General features: G+C 47.2%; 1 protein-coding gene across 5 annotated transcripts in view; it reads right to left on the bottom strand.

Annotated features, from left to right (window-relative positions):
* The window catches only part of ulk1b (unc-51 like autophagy activating kinase 1), a 129528-nt gene that overhangs the window by 102871 nt on the left and 3473 nt on the right, over window positions 1-23184 (bottom strand). For all 5 annotated transcript variants that reach the window (XM_072240799.1, XM_072240800.1, XM_072240801.1 and 2 more), the window contains exon 3: window positions 23132-23173. In XM_072240799.1, coding sequence (XP_072096900.1) covers window positions 23132-23173 — 42 coding nt within the window. The remainder of the gene's footprint in view (window positions 1-23131; window positions 23174-23184) is intronic.

Here is a 23184-nt window from a genome sequence, read left to right as displayed (position 1 = left end):
CAGAAATGAGGACATTACCAGAGATTAGATTCTTGCGTAAGACACCCATTTCTGGGCCACATACATTGGTTAAAGATTTTTAATTTTTTTATATTTTTACTTTAGAGATAGAATATAGAACATAGACCACAGAACAGGAACAGGCCAATCGGCCCACAACGTTGTGCTGAACCGGCTAAATAACAAATCAAAAACACCCAAACACTAATCCCTCCTACCGACACAATGTGCATATCCCTCCATCTTCCTCACATCCATGTGCCTGTCCAAACGTCTCTTAAAAGCCTCTAATGTATTTGCCTCTACCACCAGACCAGGCATCCACCACTCTGAATAAAAAACTTACTCCTCACACCCCCCCCTCCCGAACCTACCCCCTCTCACCTTCAATGCATACTCTCTGGTATTAGACATTTCAACCCTGGGAAACAGATAGTCTCTGTCCACTCTATCTATGCCTCTTATAACCTTATAAACCTCTATCAGATCTCCCTCAGGCTCCAACGCTCCAGAGAAAACAACCAAGTTTATCCAGCCTCTCATGATAGCACATGCCCTTTAAAGTAAGCAGCATCCTGGTAAACCTCTTCTACACCCTCTCCAAAGCCTCTACATCCTGCCTATAGTGGGACAACCAAACTGTATGCAATACTCCAGATGTGGCCTCACCAGAGGTACAGCAAGAAACAGGCCCTTCTGGCTCTTTAAGCTGCGCCGCCCAGCAACCCCTAATTTAACCCGGACCTAATCACGGGACAATTTACACTGACCAATTAACCTACTGACTGGTACACCTTCCGACTGTGGGAGGAAACCAGAGCACCCGGAGAAAACCCACACATTCCAAGAGGAGAACGTACAGAGACTCCTTACGGAGAATGCCGGGATTGACTCCAAAATCCAATGACCTGAAATGTAATAGCATTGCGCTGACCACCACACTACCATGGTTCCCCTCTCCGTTTCTGGTCACACTTTCACCATTCAATAAAGCGTCATGATATTCTTTCCCATTCAGGCTTATCCAGGTATAGCTTGGGCTGCAGTACCTAACCCTCTCAACTTGGGCAGAAAATATAACATCCTCTGGTTTGGCTGTGAACGATGGAACTTCAGAAAACTTCCAACAAATTTTCAAATGAGAATTTTTTTCTGCCTTTATGCCTGAATTTGTAAACGTTACCCTTTGTGAGTGACTGTTCCAAAATGTAAGACAGCCCGGGAATGAAAGGGTTAACATATGAGGAGCATTTGGTGGCTGTGGTCCCAAACTCACTGGAGTTTAGAGGAATGAAGGGGAATCTCACTGAAACCAATCGAATATTGGAAGGCCTACACAGAATGGATGTGGAGAGGATGTTCCCTTGGGTGGGGGAGTCTAGGACCAGATGGCACAGTCTCAGAATAGCAGGCCGTCCATTTAGAACAGAGATGAGGAGGAATTTCTTTAGCCAGATGTTGGGAATCTGTGCAGTTCATTGTCACAGACAGCTGTGAAGACCAAGTTACTGAGTATATTGAAAGCGGAGGTTGATAAGATTCTTGATTCGTCAAGGCATCAAAGTTACGGGAGAAGGCAGGAGAACAGGGCAGAGAGGGATAATAAATCAGCCTAGATGGAATTGTAGAGCAGACTCTATGAGCTGAACGATCTAATTTGGCTCATATGTCTTATCATCATCATGATTATGTGCCATGTCATATGACACCATCATCAGGTGTTATATCATATGACATCATCATCAGGAGTCGTGTCATTTGTGATCGTGGTCTTTCCATGACCATGATTGTTCTTGGCAAACTTTTCTGCAGAACTGGTTTGCCATTGCTTTCTTCTGGGCAGTGTCTTTACAAGACGGGAGACCCGTTCTCCGGGGCCACTCTTTGAAGGTGTCTTGGATGCTAAGGCTAGAACCTGAGGTGGACCTGACTAATTTTACCCTGCCACTTTTCCTATGTCTTATGGTCTTAAAAATAAACCTGATTCTGATTCTTAGCTCCTCTCAAGGGAGAGGGGCTAAAATGGCATGAGAGGATGCCTTCTTTGAGCTCATGTTTGAAACTGCGAAATTCTCCTCTTTAATGTCTCTTTTCTCCTTTTCAAGGTGGCTGGGGTCCTGTAGGAGTCTGTGATCTACAGCTGCATTTAAACTGCGGTTCTTCATGGTGGTGAGTTCCCACTTCTGGAGCTCGTTGACCTACCATTCTCAATATCTCCAGGAGCGGACTGGAAGATGTGTGACGTCAGGCTGCGGCCTCAGACGGCCCCTGTGAACAACTCAATTTCTCGCCGGTGTTGCCAACGGGAACGTCACGGGGATTGGAACATTGCGACAGCAGGTGCGGTTGTTGGAGGCCTCTGTACTCAGTGATCACTCTCTCTTTGTCAACATGGGTGGGGGAGAAAATCTGCCAATCCTTGAGTCGGGTAAGTTCAAATAAACATCGCTTCGGATTGTAACATCGAAACAGCGATCTGTTGGTCTCTCTCTCACTGTGGAAAGGTTGACATCTCTCTGTCCCTTGTGAGTGAGTGAGAGAGAGAGAGAGGGGGAGAGATAAAGAGATAGAGAGAGACAGAGACAGAGAGAGAGAGAGAGAGAGACTGTGGTATGTTGAATTGTTGGGTGAACAATGATTTTTATTGGACTGCAGATCATGGTCTCTCTTTAGGAGCTTAATATTGCTTGCTTGATGAGTGATGGGCACGGATACTTCCTGCTGGAATAAGTGTGGGAGGGGGGCTTGGAGGTTCTAATGATTTTCTGTCATTCATTCTTCGGGGTTCTTTTCTCTGTTTTGTGGATGTCTGTGAAGAATAAGAATTACAGGTTGTATACTGTATACATTCTCTAACGTTAAATGGAACCATTGAACCATAGAGTAAACAGAGGCTGGGGGGAGAAGGCATCACCTTTAGTGTGGATGGAACAGCCTGTAGGATCTCAATGCGCTGTAGATTCTGAAGTGCTTGGTGAAATACTTGGGCTGCAGTGAAACTCCTCGCTTTCCCCCTGTCCGTGGAAGAGGTCCCATTGGCTCGTGATCTTGAGACAGGTCAGGCAAGGAAACTATCTGATTCCACGGGTCAGGAGACCTCCTCAAGATGACAGAAGAACTACTTCAGGACCCGAGCTGTGTCACGCAGACCATAACGCACAGGAGAGTGTGTCTGTCTGCTGTCACAGGACAACGAACAGCAACGCCTAACGTCTTACAGCACCAGCGACCAGGGCTCAGTTCCTGCCGTTGTCTGTAACGAGTTTGTACACTCTCCCTGTCACCGCATGAGGTTCCTCCCGTTTCTTCCCACATTCCAAGTACGGGTTAGGGTTGGTAAGTTGTGGCATGCTATGGTGGCGAAGGAAACAATTGCGGGCTGTCCCCAGCACATCCTCGGACTGTGCTGGATGTCGATGCAAATGATGCATTTCCCTGTGTACTTAGTGGCCATGTTGGGTGTTCTTTATCAGGTACACCTGCTTGTTAATGAAAATGTCTGATCAGCCAATCACGTGGCAACAACTCAACGCATAAAAGCATGCAATCACGGTCAAGAGGTTTAGTTGTTGTTCAAGCCAAACATCAGAAAGGTGGAGAAATGTGATTGAAGTCACTTGCACCGTAGAATGATTGCTGGTGCCAGATGGGGTGGTTTGAGTATCTCAGAAAGTGCTGATCTCCTGGGATTTTTACTCACAACAGCCTCTAGAGTTTAGAGAATGGTGTGAGAAACAAAAAACATCCAGTGAGCAGTAGTTCTGTGGGTCAAGATGCCTAAAGGCGGGATGGCACCAATGACCAACACAAATAACGGCAACATCCTGCAGACAGTTCATGAAACTGCTTCTTCTTCTTTTAAATATACTCCCAACGCTAATCCGTGTGTGACTGGAGACTGTAATTTACATTTGATTATGTGTTTTTGGGCCGACTGAGTGATCTGGCACTTCTGCTGTTTCTGAGGGAACTTGGAGTGGTTGAGGGTGAGCTTGGGAATGGAGGGTGCGTCTTAATACCGGAGCACGAACCCACGACCGCCAATTAAAGCACTGAGCAAGCTTGAAAAGGACAAGGACAAGACTGGAAGGACAGCGGGTGTTCAGTGCTGTCTGACTGTATTTGGCCGGTCTCTCTCTCCCTCTCGCTTGCTCGGTGTTCAGTGCTGTCTGACTGTACTTGGCTGGTCTCTCTCTCCCTCTCGCTTGCTCGGTGTTCAGTGCTGTCTGACTGTACTTGGCCGGTCTCTCTCTCCCTCTCGCTTGCTCGGTGTTCAGTGCTGTCTGACTGTACTTGGCTGGTCTCTCTCTCCCTCTCGCTCGCTGCGGTGTTCAGTGCTGTCTGACTGTATTTGGCCGGTCTCTCTCTCCCTCTCGCTCACTGCGGTGTTCAGTGCTGTCTGACTGTATTTGGCCGGTCTCTCTCTCCCTCTCGCTTGCTCAGTGTTCAGTGCTGTCTGACTGTACTTGGCCGGTCTCTCTCTCCCTCTCTGCGGTTCAGTGCTGTCTGACTGTACTTAGCCGGTCTCTCTCTCCCTCTCTGCGGTGTTCAGTGCTGTCTGACTGTATTTGGCCGGTCTCTCTCTCCCTCTCGCTCACTGCGGTGTTCAGTGCTGTCTGACTGTACTCGGCCGGTCTCTCTCTCCCTCTCGCTTGCTCAGTGTTCAGTGCTGTCTGACTGTACTTGGCCGGTCTCTCTCTCCCTCTCTGCGGTTCAGTGCTGTCTGACTGTACTTAGCCGGTATCTCTCTCCCTCTCTGCGGTGTTCAGTGCTGTCTGACTGTACTTAGCTGGTCTCTCTCTCTCCCTCTCTGCGGTGTTCAGTGCTGTCTGACTGTACTTGGCCGGTCTCTCTCTCCCTCTCTGCGGTGTTCAGTGCTGTCTGACTGTACTTGGCCGGTCTCTCTCTCCCTCTCTGCGGTGTTCAGTGCTGTCTGACTGTACTTGGCCGGTCTCTCTCTCCCTCTCTGCGGTGTTCAGTGCTGTCTGACTGTACTTGGCCGGTCTCTCTCTCCCTCTCTGCGGTGTTCAGTGCTGTCTGACTGTACTTGGCCGGTCTCTCTTTCCCGCTCTGCGGTGTTCAGTGCTGTCTGACTGTACTTGGCCGGTCTCTCTTTCCCTCTCTGCGTTGTTCAGTGCTGTCTGACTGTATTTGGCCGGTCTCTCTCTCCCTCTCGCTTGCTCGGTGTTCAGTGCTGTCTGACTGTACTTGGCCGGTCTCTCTCTCCCTCTTGCTCGCTGCGGTGTTCAGTGCTGTCTGACTGTACTTGGCCGGTCTCTCTCTCCCTCTCGCTTGCTCAGTGTTCAGTGCTGTCTGACTGTACTTGGCCGGTCTCTCTCTCCCTCTCTGCGGTTCAGTGCTGTCTGACTGTACTTAGCCGGTCTCTCTCTTCCTCTCTGCGGTGTTCAGTGCTGTCTGACTGTACTCGGCCGGTCTCTCTCTCCCTCTCGCTTGCTCAGTGTTCAGTGCTGTCTGAATGTACTTGGCCGGTCTCTCTCTCCCTCTCTGCGGTTCAGTGCTGTCTGACTGTACTTAGCCGGTCTCTCTCTCCCTCTCTGCGGTGTTCAGTGCTGTCTGACTGTATTTGGCCGGTCTCTCTCTCCCTCTCGCTCACTGCGGTGTTCAGTGCTGTCTGACTGTACTCGGCCGGTCTCTCTCTCCCTCTCGCTTGCTCAGTGTTCAGTGCTGTCTGACTGTACTCGGCCGGTCTCTCTCTCCCTCTCGCTTGCTCAGTGTTCAGTGCTGTCTGACTGTACTTGGCCGGTCTCTCTCTCCCTCTCTGCGGTTCAGTGCTGTCTGACTGTACTTGGCCGGTCTCTCTCTCCCTCTCTGCGGTGTTCAGTGCTGTCTGACTGTAATTAGCTGGTCTCTCTCTCTCCCTCTCTGCGGTGTTCAGTGCTGTCTGACTGTACTTGGCCGGTCTCTCTCTCCCTCTCTGCGGTGTTCAGTGCTGTCTGACTGTACTTGGCCGGTCTCTCTCTCCCTCTCTGCAGTGTTCAGTGCTGTCTGACTGTACTTGGCCGGTCTCTCTCTCCCTCTCTGCAGTGTTCAGTGCTGTCTGACTGTATTTGGCCGGTCTCTCTCTCCCTCTCTCTCTCTGCGGTTCAGTGCTGTCTGACTGTACTTAGCCGGTCTCTCTCTCCCTCTCTGCGGTGTTCAGTGCTGTCTGACTGTACTCGGCCGGTCTCTCTCTCCCTCTCGCTTGCTCAGTGTTCAGTGCTGTCTGACTGTACTTGGCCGGTCTCTCTCTCCCTCTCTGCGGTTCAGTGCTGTCTGACTGTACTTAGCCGGTCTCTCTCTCCCTCTCTGCGGTGTTCAGTGCTGTCTGACTGTACTTAGCTGGTCTCTCTCTCTCCCTCTCTGCGGTGTTCAGTGCTGTCTGACTGTACTTGGCCGGTCTCTCTCTCCCTCTCTGCGGTGTTCAGTGCTGTCTGACTGTACTTGGCCGGTCTCTCTCTCCCTCTCTGCAGTGTTCAGTGCTGTCTGACTGTACTTGGCCGGTCTCTCTCTCCCTCTCTGCGGTGTTCAGTGCTGTCTGACTGTACTTGGCCGGTCTCTCTTTCCCGCTCTGCGGTGTTCAGTGCTGTCTGACTGTACTTGGCCGGTCTCTCTTTCCCTCTCTGCGGTGTTCAGTGCTGTCTGACTGTACTTGGCCAGTCTCTCTTTCCCTCTCTGCGTTGTTCAGTGCTGTCTGACTGTATTTGGCCGGTCTCTCTCTCCCTCTCGCTTGCTCGGTGTTCAGTGCTGTCTGACTGTACTTGGCCGGTCTCTCTCTCCCTCTTGCTCGCTGCGGTGTTCAGTGCTGTCTGACTGTACTTGGCCGGTCCCTCTCTCCCTCTCGCTTGCTCTGTGTTCAGTGCTGTCTGACTGTACTTGGCCGGTTTCCTCTCTCCCTCTCGCTCGCTGCAGTGTTCAGTGCTGTCTGACTGTACTTGGCCGGTCTCTCTCCCTCTCGTTTGCTCGGTGTTCAGTGCTGTCTGACTGTACTTGGCCGGTCTCTTTCTCCCTCTCGCTCGCTGCGGTGTTCAGTGCTGTCTGACTGTACTTGGCCGGTCTCTCTCTCCCTCTCTGCAGTGTTCAGTGCTGTCTGACTGTACTTGGCCGGTCTCTCTCTCTCTCTCTGAGGTGTTCAGTGCTGTCTGACTGTATTTGGCCGGTCTCTCTCTTCCTCTCTGCGGTGTTCAGTGCTGTCTGACTGTATTTGGCCGGTCCCTCTCTCCCTCTCGCTCGCTGCGTGTTCAGTGCTGTCTGACTGTACTTGGCCGGTCTCTCTCTCCCTCTCGCTTGCTCGGTGTTCAGTGCTGTCTGACTGTATTTGGCCGGTCTCTCTCTCCCTCTCGTTTGCTGCTGCTGGAGGAAGGTACAGGGGTCTTGGTTCGGGCAAGGTTTGGGGACTGGACTTGTTTTTAGAAGACTCTGTAGTACACGTTTCTGGTTTCTGGATACACCTTTTTCTACTGCTATTTTGTGTGATTTTGATCAGGAAACTTCGACTCGAATTGGCTCTGCGGCCTACAGTCAGTGACCGACACAGCGCTAACTTGAACTGAACTGAACATTCCTGAATACGTTAAGGACTCTCTGGTTTGCTGACTTATATTCTCTGTGTTATTCGCTCTTTTTTTGCCACTTGTGTGATGTCCTTTTTTTTTGCATGGTGGGTGCTTGATGTTTTCTTTGAACGACTTCCACGGTGTTTCTTTTTTTGTGGCTGCCAGCAGACACTCCTGGCCCCTGAGGCACCAGGGAACGTCGTTTGATTCCAAACAATTGGTTTATTGATCATTAGTATATGTCTCTCTGGTGTTTCCCGCTTCTTCCCCTCTCCCTGCCCCCTTCCCACTCTCAGTCCACAATAGAGACCCATATCAGAATCAGGTTTATCATCACTCATATATGTCATGAAATTTGCTTTTTTTGCAGCAGCAGTGCAGTATGATACATAAAATTACAACGATACTGTGCAAAAGTCTTAGGCGCCCTAGCTATATATATGTGGCTCAGACTTCTGCACCTGCAATAAATGAAGTTAATCTTTAACATCCTGAACTCAGCCACCCTGTGGTTTATTGTGCAGCAGTAAACTCTGCATTGTTCACTGTTTTCTTCCCGTTGTATTTCTTGCTCTATTCATTTTGACTACGTACACTGGTTACTCTGTGAGCTTCGCATAAGGAAGGCATTTCATTTCACCCTGGTGTATGCAGCAAAGGACACAGGCCACACCGCCACTGCGTCACGGCTGATTTATTATCCCTCCGCCGCATCCTCCTCGTCACTTCTGACTCCCGGACTATCACGAACCCATCAACTTCCGCATCAAATATTCTCAGTGACCTGGCCTCCACAGCTGTTTGTGGCAACGAGTTCCACAGATTCACTGCCCTCTGCTGAAAGAAATTCCTAAACCATTTAAACTGGCTACTCCCATCGACCTGCACTGGGACCATAGACCTCCATACCCCTATCATCCATGTACCATCCAAACTTCTCTTAAACATTGAAATCAAGCTCACATGTATCACTTGTGCTGGCAGCTCATTCCACACTCTCACCACACTCTGAGTGGAGAAGTTTCCTCTCTTGTTCCCATTAAACTTCTCACCTTTCACCCTTAACCCATGACCTCTAATTATAGTCTCACCCAACCTCAGTGGAAAAAGCCTGCTTGCATTTACCCTATCTATACCCCACATAATTCTGTACGCCGCTACCAAATCTCCCCTCAATCTTCTATGTTTTAAAGAATAAAGTTCTAACCTATTCAATTGTTCCTTGTAACTCAGGTCCTTAGATTCTCTGCACTCTTTCAACCTTATTTACATCTTTCCCGTAGGTAGGTGACCAACACTGTACACAATATCCCAAACTAGGCCTCACTGATGTCTTATACAACTTCGACATATCATCCCATCTCCTGTATTCAATACTTTAATTTATGATGGCCAACATGCCAAAAGCTTTCTTAACGACTCTATCTACCTGTGATGCCACTTTTAATGAATTATGTACCTGTATTCCCAGATTCCTTTGTTCTACCACACTCCTCAGTGCCCGACTGTTCACTGTGTAAGCCCTACCCTGGTTGGTCCTACTGAAGTGCAACACTCTGTACTCATCTGCATTAAATTCCATCTACCATCTTTCAGCTCATTTTTCCAACTGGTCCAGATCCTGTTGCAAGCTCTAACAGTCTTCCTCGCTGTCTACTACACCTCCAATCTTGGTGTCATCTGCAAATTTCCTGAACCAGTTAACCACATCGTCATTCAGATCATTGATACAGATGATAAACAGCTGAGGCAGCCCTGATCCCCACAGTACAGCTCTCGTCACAGGCCTCCAGTTGGAGAGGCACCCAGCTACTGCACTCTCTGGCTTCTCCAACAAAGCCAATGTCAAATCCAATTTACTAACTCATCTTGAATGCTGAGTGACTGAACCTACCTGACCAACCTCCCATGTGGGACCTTGTCAAATGCCTTGCTAAAGTCCATGTAGACAACATCCACTGCCTTGCCTTCATTAACTTTCCTGACAACTTCCTTGCAAAACTCTATAACATTGGTTACACGTGACCTACCACACACACAAAAGTCTAGCTGACTATCCCTAATCAGTCCATGTCTATCCAAATACTCATTTATCTGGTCCCTTAGAATATCTCTAATAACTTTCCCACTAATGATGTCAGGCTCACCAGTCTATAATTTCCCCGTTTATGTTCAGAGCTTTTGTTAAACAGCAGAACAACATTGGCCATCCTCCAGTTCTCTGCTGCCTCACCTGTCGCTAAGGATGGTATAAATGCCTCTGGTAGAGCCCCAGAAATTTCTGCACTTGCCTCCCACAGTATCCGAGGGAACACCTTGTCAGGCCCTGGGGATTTATCCATACTAATTTGCCTCAAGGCAGTAACCACCTCCTCCTCTGTAATCTGTATAGGGCCCATGACCTCACTGCTGATTTGCCTCATAGAAACATAGAAGACCTACAGCACAATACAGGCCCTTCGGCCCACAAAGCTGTGCCGAACATGTCCTTACCTTAGAAATTACCTAGGGTTAACCATAGCCCTCTATTTTTCTAAGCTCCATGTACCTGTCCAGGAGTCTCTTAAAAGACCCTATTGTATCCGCCTCCACCACCATCGCCGGCAGCTCATTCCATGCACTCACCACTCTCTGCGTAAAAAACTTACCCCTGATATCTCCTCTGTACCTACTTCCAAGCACCTTAAAACTGTGCCGTCTCATGCTAACCTTTTCAGCCCTGGGAAAAAGCCTCTGACTATCCACATGATCAATGCCTCTCATCATCTTATACACCTCTATCAGGTCACCTCTTATCCTCCATCACTCCAAGGAAAAAAGGCTGAGCACACTCAACCTATTCTCATAAGGCATGCTCCCCAATCCAGGCAACATCCTTGTAAATCTCCTCTGCACCCTTTCTATGGTTTCCACATCCTTCCTGTAGTGAGGTGACCAGAACTGAGCACAGTACTCCAAGTGGGGTCTGACCAGGATCCTATATAGCTGCAACATTAATGATCAATGTCCTGCTGTAACCTCTGACAGCCCTCCACACTATCGACAACACTCCCAACCTTTGTGTCATCAGTAAATTCACTAACCCATCCCTCCACTTCCTCATCCAGGTCATTTATAAAAATCACAAAGAGTAGGGGTCCCAGAACAGATCCCTGAGGCACACCACTGGTGACCGACCTCCATGCAGAATATGACCCATCTACAACCACTCTTTGCCTTCTGTGGCCAAGCCAGTTCTGGATCCACAAAGCAATGTCCCCTTGGATCCCATGCCTTAGAGGTTACAGCGTGACATTGATAGAATGCAAAACTGGGCTGAGAAGTGGCAGATGGCGTTCAACCCAGATAAGTGTGAGGTGGTTCATTTTGGTAGGTCAAATATGATGGCAGGATATAGTATTAATGCTAAGATTCTTGGTAGTGTGGAGGATCAGATGGATCGTGGGGTCTGAGTCCATAGGACACCCAAAGCTGCTGTGCAGGTTGACTCTGTGGTTAAGAAAGCATATGGTGCATTGGCCTTCATCAATCGTGGGGCTGAGTTTAGAAGCTGGGAGGTAATGTTGCAGCTATATAGGATCCTGGTCAGACCCCACTTGGAGTACTGTGCTCAGTTCTGGTCACCTCACTACAGGAAGGACGTGGAAACCATAGAAAGGATGCAGAGGAGATTTACAAGGATGTTGCCTGCATTGGGGAGCATGCCTCATGAGAATAGGTTGAGCGAACTGGGCCTTTTTTCCTTGCAGCAACAGAGGATGAGAGGTGACTTGAGAGACATGTACAAGATGATGAGAGGCAATGATCGTGTGGATAGTCAGCGGGTTTTTCCCAGGGCTGAAATGGCTCGCACAAGAGGGCACAGTTTTAAGGTGCTTGGAAGTAGATACAGAGTTGATGTCAGGGGTAAGGATTTTTAGGCAGCGAGTGGTGAGTGCATGGAATGGGCTGTCAGTGGCGGTGGTGGAGGTGGATACGATAGGGTCTTTTAAGTGACTCCTGGACAGGTACGTGGAACTTAGAAAGATAGAGGGCTATGGGTAACCCTAGGTAATTTCTAAGGCAAGGACATGTTCTGCACAACTTTTGGGCCGAAGGGTCTGTACTGCACTGTAGGTTTTCTATGTTTCTATGTTTTCAAATTTCTATGTTTCTATGCAATAAATATTGAGAACATAAGATGGAGAGTCCTTGAAAATAAGTCCATAGGTTGTGGGAACATTTCAGTGATGGGGCCAGTGAAATTGAGTGAAGTTATTGTTCAGGAGTCTGATGGTTGAGGGGCAATAACTGTTGCAGAACCTGGTAGTGTGGGTCCTGAGGTTCCTGTACCTCCTTCCTGATGGCAGCAGTGAGAGATGTGGTGGAGGTCCCTGATGTTGGATGCTGCTTTCTTGAGACAGGGTTTCATGTGGATGCGCCCAATAGTGGGGAGAGCTTTACCCGTGATGGACTGGACCATATTCACTACTTTTCGCAGGATTTTCTGTGTGCTCCTGTTTCCACACACACCTTTAAGCCATGGATGCTGGAGGTTAATCTCCCCTCATGTGTAGGTGAGGGGTGAAACTTGGAGGGAGAGAATAGAGGAGTAAACAGAGTAGGAAACGTATGGCATTATCCTGTGTGCTGACACAGACCATGGCCCAGAACGGTCTCAGTTGATATCCTAAGGGACTCCGGGAAAACCACTTTTGGAGACCAAACCAATAGAAATCAAGAGTCTCCACTCTCTGACCGGGAAAGCACTAGGCAAAGTCTCCACTCTCTGACTGGTAAAGCACTGGGCAACATCCCACTCTGACTGGTACAGCACTGGGCAAATTCTCCAATCTCTGACTGGTAAAGCACTGGGCAAATTCTCCAATCTCTGACTGGTAAAGCACTGGGCAAATTCTCCACTCTCTGACTGGTAAAGCACTGGGCAAAGTCTCCAATCTCCAACTGGTACAACACTGGGCAAAGTCTCCACTCTGACTGGTAAAGTACTGGGCAAATTCTCCACTCTCTGACTGGTAAAGGACTGGGCATAAGCCTTAAGCTGATATACATAGCAAGGGTGCCTCAGACTTTTACACAGTACTGTATTGTCAACATAGAGCAGAGAATGAGTTTGTAAATCTGACCGGAGCTAAGGATGTTGGGAGTGGCGAGGGTGGAGGGCCGCGGGAGGGGTGTGGGACAGGGGACAGGGAAGGAGTGCCAGGGGTGGGGAGCAGCACTAGTCTGCAGGTCACCTTTGTGCAAGATGTAGCACTTGTTTAGCCCCCCCCCCATAGATCAGCATCAGGTGACCATGGGGGCAGGGGGTGACGGTCGTTTGAGCAGCTGGTGCAGAGCACAAGTCCTGGTCATGTGACCACTGACACCAGGCAGACAATCTCTGAAGAGTATTGACAATGGCTGGGGTCACCCGTCTTGTAAAGACACTGCCCAGAAGAAGGCAATGGCAAACCACTTCTGCAGAAACATTTGCCAAGAACCATCATGGTGATGGAAAGGCCACGATCACCCTCGTCATAGGACACAGCACATAATGATGATGCTGTGAGCAAGGCCTTGTGAATTTAGCAATAAACTCAACTTTGATGACACCAGAGAGAGCTGCCAATACCGTCCTTCTGAATTTAGAACAAGCAAAAACAGAAATACAGTGCACAAAGGCCAATAGCGTTCCAGTTACAACATGGGTCTGTTCAATTCCAAACTAAATCAGACCGTTCCTTGGGCCTTTGATTTCCTTTATCAATAGTTGATTATGGTTGATGTGTGGTGTCCAGGGAGGGGTAATACTGCTGGTGAAGGGGCTTGTGGTGCCCATTCCGTTGCAGGTCACTCACCCAAAGCCGGACACTCAGCTCTCACCGTGGCTCCAAGTAGCTGTTTGCATGAGATAGCAACCACACCGCTTTGACAGGCGGGCTGAAGATGCGGCCAGTGGAGCTCATAGCCCAGTGAGATAGGGACATCTCCAAGCAGGTGAAGTCTGCTCCGGCAGACTGGGAGGGGGGATGAGATCTACAGTGAGATCCAACGGCCAGGAAGGAGGGTCTGCAACACTCCGTGGACAGCGAAGGGCATGACGAGGCACAGGAGATGTCATGGTCATCCACTGCAAACGAGGAAGACCCCAGTTTGTGACGCCGGTTCATACAACTGGACCCGGACTTCTGAGGGGAACTGGCCCAGTGCAGTGGCTTTTTCACTTTAAAAACTCTGCTGTCATCGTTGAACACGATGGATAAGCACCATGCATTGAAGGGGCAGAGTCTGCGGATGCTGCTAATAATCCAGAGAGTTGTAACCCTTGGAACTGAGCCTCAGCCGGTCCAGTCTATCACAATTCTCAGCGGCCCTCCCCATCCCAGGAGCACCTCCCTCTGATAACTTCACTCACCCCGGCACTGAACTGCTCCCACAGCCTACGCATTCACTTTCGAGGATTCTTCACCTCACGCTCACACTAGAACATAGAATAGTACAGCACAGTACAGGCCCTTCGGCCCACAATGTTGTGCCGACCCTCAAACCCTGCCTCCCATATAAGCCCCCACCTTAGATTCCTCCATATACCTGTCTAGTAGTCTCTTAAACTTCACTAGTGTATCTGCCTCCACCAATGACTCAGGCAGTGTATTCCATGCACCAACCACTCTTTGAGTAAAAAACCTTCCCCTAATATCCCCCTTGAACTTCCCACCCCTTACCTTAAAGCCATGTCCTCTTGTATTGAGCAGTGGTGCCCTGGGGAAGAGGCGCTGGCTATCCACTCTATCTATTCCTCTTACACTTCTGTGCTTTCACCCTTGAACATCTGTTTACAATTTACTCTCGCTAGTTCCTGCCTCATCCCTTCATAGTTAGCCCTTCCCCAGTTAAGCACTTTCTCATTTTGTCTGTTTTTATCCTTTTCCATAGCTATGCTGAAGCTAAGGGAGTTGTGGTCACTCTCACCAAAATGCTCCCCCACCAAGAGGTCTGCCACCTGACCAGGGTCATTACCCAGAACTAGATCCAGTATGGCCTCTCCTCTTATCAGCCGGTCCACATAGTGTGTCAGGAATCCTTCTTGAACACACCTGACAAATTAAGCCCCAACTATCCCCCTTGCAGTCAGGATTCATCGCTTACTTTTAAGGAGCTGGAGGTGGAACGGGATGAAGTCCAGGTCATTCAGGAGACTGAGGAGGTGAGATAGGACAAATAGGAAAGTAGCTACACTCAAGGTGCAGGACTCAGGAAGCTGGGTGACAGTCAGGAAGGGGAAAGGGGTTAAGGAGTCAGTGCAGAGTACCCCTGTGGCTACCCACCTCGACAACAGGTATATTGCATTGAATACTACTGGGGGGGGGAGGTGGTTGACCTAACAAAGGAAAGTCACAGTGGTCGGGGTTTTGGCACTGAGTCTGCCTCTGTGACTCAGAAGGGAAATGGAGGTGGGGATGGGAGGGAGAAGAGGCACGCTGTGGTGATAGGGGATTCGCTAGTTAGGGGAATGGACAGGAGGCTCTGCGGGCGAGAATGAGAGCCCCCGATCGTATGTTGCCTCCTAGGTGCCAGGGTCCGGGATATCTCGGATCGAGTTGTCAGCATTCTTCAGTGGGAGGGTGAACAGCCAGAAGCTGTGGTCCATGTAGGTACCAATGGCATGGGTAGGATGAGTAATGAGGTTCTGCATAGGGAGTTAGGTGCTAAGTTAAAGGGCAGGACATCCAGGATTGAGATCTCAGAAATGCTACCTGTGCTATGTACTAGGAAGATTATACAGTTCAATATGTGGCTAAGGAGTTGGGTGTAGGAGGGAGAGCATAAGATTTCTGGATCATTGGGATCTCTTCCAAGGAAGGTGGGACCTGTATGTAAGGGATGTTTTGCACCTGAACTGGAGGGGGACTAATATCCTAGCAGGAAGGTTTGTTAATGCTGCACGGTGGGGTTTAAACTAGAGTTGGAGGGGGATGGGAACCAGAGTGCCAGAACAGTTAGCGGAGAGGTTGTGGAGAAAGACTGGATGAACTGGGCTTGTACTCGTTGGAATTTAGAAGATTGAGGGGGGATCTGATTGAAACGTATAAGATCCTAAAGGGATTGGACAGGCTAGATGCAGGAAGATTGTTCCCGATGTTGGGGAAGTCCAGAACGAGGGGCCACAGTTTGAGGATAGAGGGGAAGCCTTTTAGGACCGAGATTAGGAAAAACTTCTTCACACAGAGAGTGGTGAATCTGTGGAATTCTCTGCCACAGCAAACAGTTGAGGCCAGTTCATTGGCTATATTTAAGAGGGAGTTAGATATGGCCCTTGTGGCTACGGGGATCAGGGGGTATGGAGGGAAGGCTGGTGCAGGGATCTGAGTTGGATGATCAGCCATGATCATAATAAATGGCGGTGCAGGCTCGAAGGGCCGAATGGCCTACTCCTGCACCTATTTTCTATGTATGTTTCTATGTAGATGTTGGTAAGACCTCAGACAAAGTTCGGAATCAGAAGGTTGAACATGGTGTGACTAGTGTCCTGATCTGTGTATATTTCAATGTAAGAAGTGTCATAGGAAAGGCAGATAATAGTGCTGAAGATGAGGTAACTGGTTTACAAACACAGGCAATGTGTAGTGAGTGAGGAGAGGCTGCTGACAGAGTAAAATTGCAGTCAACAGGATGAGTTACAACAATAAATGCAGACAAAATCGAAAAGGTGAATACAGGACTGAAGGTGCTATATTTGAATGTGTGCAGTATATGGAATAACGTAGATGAACTTGTAGCACAGTTGCATTAAGGCAAGTATGAAGTTACAGGCATCACTGAATCATGGCTGAAAGATTATATCTGGGAGCTTAATGTCCAAGCATACACATTGTATTGAAAGGACAGGCAGGAAGGCAGAGGGGGTGGCATTGCTCTGTTGGTAAAAAATGAAATCAAATCATTAGAAAGAAGTGACATAGGGTTGAAAAGAGTTGAATCATTGTGGATAGATCTTAGGAACTGCAAGAGTAAAAAGACCCTGATGGGATTTGTCTACAGACCCCCAAACAGTAGTAAGGATATGGTCTACAAATAACAATGGGAGATAGAAAATGCATGCCAAAAGGGCAATGTTACAATAGTCATGGGGGATTTCAATACGCAGGTAGATTGGGACAATCAGGTTGATGCTGGATTCCAGGAGGGGGAATTGCTAGAGTGCCTATGAGATGGCTTTTTAGAGCAGCTTGTGGTTGAGCCCACTAGGGGATCAGCTATTCTGGAACAGGTGTTGTCAGTGAACACAATTAGAGAATTTAATATAAAAGAACCCTTGGGGGTCAAGTGATGATAATATGATTGAATTCACCCTGAAATTTGAGAAGGAGATGCTAAAGTCAGATGTATCAGTATTACAGTGGAGTAAAGGGAATTACAGAGGCATGAGAGAAGAGTTGATTTCCTTGATTGGAAAAGTACACTGCCAGGTATGATGGCAGAGCAGCAATGCCTGGAATTTCTGGAAGCAATTTGAAAGGCACAGGATATATACATCCTAAAGAGGCAGAAGTTTTCTAAAGGCAAGATGACACAACCATGGCTAACAAGAGAAGTCAAAGCCAACATAAAAGCCAAAGAGAGGGCTTTTAATAGAGCAAGAATTAGTGGCAAGTTAGAGGATTGGGAATCTTATAAAAACCAACAGAAGGCAACTAAAACAGTCATTAAGAAGGTAAAAATGGAATATGAAAGTAAGCTAACCAATAATATGAATGAAGTTGCTATAAGTTTCTTCAGGTACATAAAGTGTAAGAGAGGTGAGAATGGATATCGGACTGCTGGAAAAAAGTCCTGGAGCGGTAGCAAAGGGAAAGGGGGGGGGCAGGCAAGGAAATGGCGGATGAACTGAGGAAGAATTTTGCATCAGTCTTTACTGTGGAAGACACTAGCAGTATGGTGGAAGTTCCAGGTGTCAGAGGTTATGAAATGTGTGAAGTTGCCATCACTAGGGAGAAGGTTCTTGGGAAACTGAAATGTTTGAAAGTAGATAAGTCACCTGGACCAGATTCTGTACACCATAGGGTCCTGAAAGAGGTGGCTGAAGAGATTGTCGAGGCATTAGTAATGATCTTTCAAGATGTTGGAGTCAATGATTAAGGATGATAAAATAGGCCACGGTTAGCATGGTTTCCTGAAGGGAAAATCTTGACTGACAAACCTGCTGGAATTCTTTGAAGGAATGACGAGTGGGACAGGAAAAGGAGAGTCGGTTGATGTACACCTGGACTCTCAGAAGGCCTTTGACAAGGTGCCACACTTGCGGCTGTTTAACAAGCTATGAACCCATGGTGTTACAGGAAAGATTCTAGCATGGATAGAGCAGTACCTGATTGGTAGGAGGAAAAGAGTGGGAATAAAGGGAGCCTTTTCTGGTTGGTTGCTCGTGACTAGTGGTGTTCCACAGGGGTCTGTGTTGGGACCGATTCTTTTTATGTTATATGTCAATGATTTGATTGATGGAACTAATAACTTTGTTGTAAAGTTTGCAGATGATATGAAGATAGGTGGAAGGGCAGGTAGTTTTGAGGAAGTAGAGAGGCTACAGAAGGACTTGGACAGATTAGGAGAATGGGCAAGGAAATGACAGATGGAATACAGTGTTGGGAAATGTATGGTCATGCACATTGGTAGAAGAAATGAAAGGGCTGACTATTTTTAAATGGAGAGATAATACAAAAAAAACAGAGGTGCAAAGGGACTTGGGAGTCCTTGTGCAGGATTCCCTAAAGGTTAATTTACAGGTTGACTCAGTAGTGAGGAAGGCAAATGCAATGTGTGCATTCATTTCAAGAGGACTAGAACATAAAAGCAAAGATGTAATTCTGAACAAGGGAAAATCTGTAGATGCTGGAAATCCAAGCCACACACACAAAATGTGTTTCTTTGATGTAATGTTGAGGCTTTATGAAGCACTGGTGGGGTTTCACTTGGAGTATTGTGAGCAGTTTTGGGTCCCTATCTTAGAAAGGACGTGCTGAAACTGGAGAGGGTTCAAAGGAGGTTCACAAAAATGATTCCAGGATCGAATGGCTTGTCATATGCAGAGTGTTTGATGGCCCTAGGCCTCTATTCACGAGAATTCAGAAGAATGAGGGGTGACCTCATTGAAACCTATTTAATGGTGCAAGGCCTTGATAGAGTGGATATGGAGAGGATGTCTCCTATAATGGGAGAATCTAAGACCAGGGGTCACAGCCTCAGAATAGAGGGGCACCTTCTTTATAACGGATATGAGAAGAAATTTCTTTGGCCAATGAGTAGTGAACTATTGAATTATTTGCACCAGGCAGCTGTAGAGGCCAAGTTTTCATGTATATTTAAGGCAGAGGTTGACAGATTCTTCATTGGTCAGGGCATGAAGGGATACAGGGAGAGGCAGGAGATTGGGGCTGAGAGGAAAATTGGATCAGCCATTGATGAAATGGTAGAACAGACTCGATGGGCCAAATGGTCTAATTCCGCTCCTACATCTTTCTCATTTCTTTGTATCCACTATGAATGCCCACAAGGAAATTGATCTCAAGGTTGTATCTAGCCTAATTCAGCTCTTATCTCCTATGGTCTTATGGTGATCCAACAGCCAGGAAGGTGGTTCTGCAACGCTCCATGGGGAGTGAGCAGCATGACGAGGCACAGAAAACTCCACGGTCATCCACTGCAAACAAGGAAGACCACTACTTGTGACGCCTACTTGTACGACTGGACCTGGAGTGGAAAGGCTTTTCCATGCAAAAGACTCCTCTGCACACGTTTCCTGTCATCGTTGGATACAGCAGACACCCAACTACAACGGCCAGCTGAATCAGAAGTTTAAGGAAAAACAGAAAGACTTAATTTTGAACTAGGGTCAAGTTATAAAGGTAGAAAAACCACAACTGCCCCACCACAGGAGGATGCGGAGGCTTTGGAGAGGGTGCAGAGTAGGTTTACCAGGACGCTGCCTGGTTTACAGCATATCTGCTACCACAAGAAGCTGGATAAGCTTGGACTGTTTTTTCTGGAGCGCCAGAGGTTGAGGGGAGATCTGATAGAGGTTTATAAAATAATGAGAGGCATAGATAGAGTGGACAGAGAGTATCTGTTTCCCAGGGGTGAAATGTCTAATACCAGAGGGCATTGGAAGTGAGAGAGGGTAAGCTCAAGGGGGATGCGAGGAGTAAGCTTTTTACTCAGAGTGGTGGATGTCTGGAATGTGCTGCCTGGTCTGGTGGTAGAGGCAAATACATTAGAGGCTTTTGAAAGACGTTTGGATAGACACATGGATGTGAGGAAGATGGAGGGATATGGGCATGGTGTAGGTAGGAGGGATTAATGTTTGGGTACTTTTGATTTGCTTTATAGCTGGATCAGCACAACATTGTGGGCCGAATGGCCTGTTCCTGTGCTGTACTGTTCTATATTCTAAGGCACAGATAAATTCATAGCCATCCAAGAAGACCCCCGTTTGTGATGACTACTTGTACTACCGGACCTTGAGGTCGATGGAGGATGGCTTTTCCACTTTAAAAGCTGTCCCGAGAAGGCTTCGCGTCATCGTCAGATTCAACGGACAGTGACGGACAAGCACCATCAGCCTCCAACCAACCGCAACCACCAGCAGAATCACACGTTTAGGGACTGTTTTACCATGACCTAATTTTGAACAAGGGCCAAATGTTCAGCACTTACATTTATAAAGGTAACAGCAACATACTGAGTTGGTTTGTAGGACAGCAACCACAATAACACTGTAATTAGTCTGGGTGAAACATCCTAGCACACAAAATTACTAGTAATAGTCACAGGAGATCCTGCAGGTGCTGGAAATCCAGAGCAATACACACACCCATTTCATTCGGAGTTTGAGGAGATTTGGTATGTCACCAATGACACCTGCAAATCTCTACGGATGTCACGTGGACAGCATTCAGACTAGTTGCATCGCCGTCTGGTATGGGGGTTGGGTGGGGAGTACGCCACAGGATCGAAGGAAGCTGCAGAGAGTTGTAAACTCAGTCAGCTCCATCATGGCACCAGCCTCCATAGTATCCAAAAGCAATGCCTCTGTGGTATCCATCTTCAAGCAGCAATGACTCAAAAAGCATTTCAGGATGTATACTGTATACATTTCTCTGACATTAGATGTACCTATTGAAAAGGTGGCATCCATCATTAAGGACCCTCATCACCCAGGTCATGCCCTGTTCTCATTGTTTCCATGAGGGAGGAGGTACAGGAGCCTGAAGGCACCATCAGATTTCTGAATGGACATTGAACCCATGAACACCACCTTACTACTATTTTTTTCTCTTTTTGCTCTACTTATTTAACTATTTAATATACATAAATATGCTAACTGTAATTCAGGGTTTTTCTGTATACTTATCATGCATAGTACTGCTGCCTGAAGGTTAACACATTTTACGACATATGCTGGTGATATTAAACCTGATTCTGATTGTTGTCTTTTGCACTTTGCTCGTTGTGCTTTGTCGTGTGTGGTCTTTTATTGATCCTACTGTGTTTACTGTAAAGGCCCACAGGAAAATAAATCTCACGGTTGTACATGGTGACATACATGTACTTTGATAATAAACTTCCTTTGAATATGTCAGTGATAATAAATTTGATTCTGATTCTTGTGTATTGAGTACCAGTCCTCATTTTAATCGAATTCTTATCCACCAACTGTCTTGATGATCTGACTCTGTATTTAAAGGTTATAAATGTAAAGTAATGCCCAAGACTGTATAGACCAAATCAGAAGAATGCAAGGGGTGACCTCATTGAAACCGATCGAATGTTGAGAGGCCTCAATATACTGGATGTGAAGGGGCCATTTCCTTTGGTGGGGGAGTCTAGGACAAAGAACATACCCTCAGAATAGAGGGGTGTCCATTTAGAACAGAGGCGAGGAGGAATTTCTTTAATCAAAGGGTGGTGAATCTGTGGAATTTGTTGCCTCAGGCAGCTGTGGAGGCCCAGTCACTAGGTATATTTAAAGCGGAGATTGATTAAGTTCTTGATAATTCAGGGCGTGAAAGTTTACAGGGAGAAAGCAGGGGGGAAATAGATTAGCCATGATCAAATGGTGAAGCAGAATTGACGGGCTAAATGGCCTAATTCTGCTCCTATGTCTTACGGCCTTACAGTTTTCTGCTTCTACAAACGTTTGTAATTAAGAAACCAATTCCAGCTGTGGTTATTTTTGGTGTAACACTTTATACTGCCCGGAGCTCCCGCAATGGGTAATATTAGTCATGCTTAGTGTAATCTGTCACATAAGGAGACCCCGCTCTGCCCAATCACCCTCAGCTCGACATGTAACAGTCTATCTGACGTAGATGAAGCAGCTGACGCGCGCAGGTACCTGGGAGCTGTAGTTCAAACATGTCGTGCCCTGTCAGAGTCGAAATGTACTACATTTCCCAGCAGTCACAGCGAGCACAGGGCGCCGAAACCGGCGCGGCGCATGCGCACTAAAGTTCAACCCGGATGTCGGAGAATGTCAACAAAACGATCAGCTGTTCACCAGACAGGCACGCGAAGCACTCTCGGATATAGAAGCCAGCACAGAAATAGGCCCTTCAGCCCATCTAGTCCGTGCCGAACCACTCAGCTGCAGGACTCATAGATTCCCAATTCCCCGAACTGTTCCAAATTCAGAGGCAATGTATTCCCAATCAAACTAGGGTCAGCAGGGGCAATGTCAATTGCAGGGCTGGAGGTAACTGTTCCCAGGGGATCTGCTTAGAAGGGTGAATCCTTCCCACTTGAAAAATCAGCACATCTATACATTTATTTTGCAATATAGTTATTGGAATCCTGCTGGTCATTTATTCCTGCTGAATTAATTCAGAAACTGATGAAACTGAGGTCGTCTTTAAAAATTCTTCAAATCATAATATTAATGAGCAAGATATCCTAGAACAAATAAAACAACACATGCAAAATTGAGGGTAAACCACAATCTATCATCAGGGACCCCAACCACCTCGGCCAAGCTCACTTCTCACTGCTGCCAATAGGAAGCAGGGACAGGAGCCTCAGGACCCACACCACCAGGTTCAGGAACAGTTATTACCCTCAGCCATCAGGCTCTTGGAGCAAAGGGGAAAGCTTCACTTGCCCCATTATTGAAATGTTTCCACAACCAATGGACTCACTTTTAAGGACTCTTCATCTCGTCTCAATATTTATTGCTTATTTATTATTATTATTATTTCTTTCTTTTTGTATTTGCAGTTTGTTTTCTTTTGCATTCTGGTTGAAGACCCAAGTTGGTGCGGTCTTTCATTGATTCTGTTATGGTTATTATTCCATTATGGATTTATTGGGAATTCCCAAAAATGAATTTCAGGGTTGTATGTGGTGAGATAAATGTACTTTGATAATAAATTTACTTATAACTTTGAAAACCACAAAATGCTGACGTTATGAAATATTTCATCAGCTTGAAACCATAGTTCAGCTCTTCTTTATCTACAGATGCTCTCCTAGCTGCTTAATACCGTGAGCATGTTCTGTTTGTGCATCATCTCTCTAGGATGCAGCTTTTGAACCAATACTGTTACCTGAAAGTCATAGAGTGCCACAATGTTTTCGTGTTTCAGTTCCTGAAAAAGAG

This window comes from Mobula birostris, chromosome 22, assembly GCF_030028105.1.
Source record: "Mobula birostris isolate sMobBir1 chromosome 22, sMobBir1.hap1, whole genome shotgun sequence".
NCBI classification, from domain to species: domain Eukaryota; kingdom Metazoa; phylum Chordata; class Chondrichthyes; order Myliobatiformes; family Myliobatidae; genus Mobula; species Mobula birostris.
This window is presented reverse-complemented; position numbering and strand designations above follow the sequence as displayed.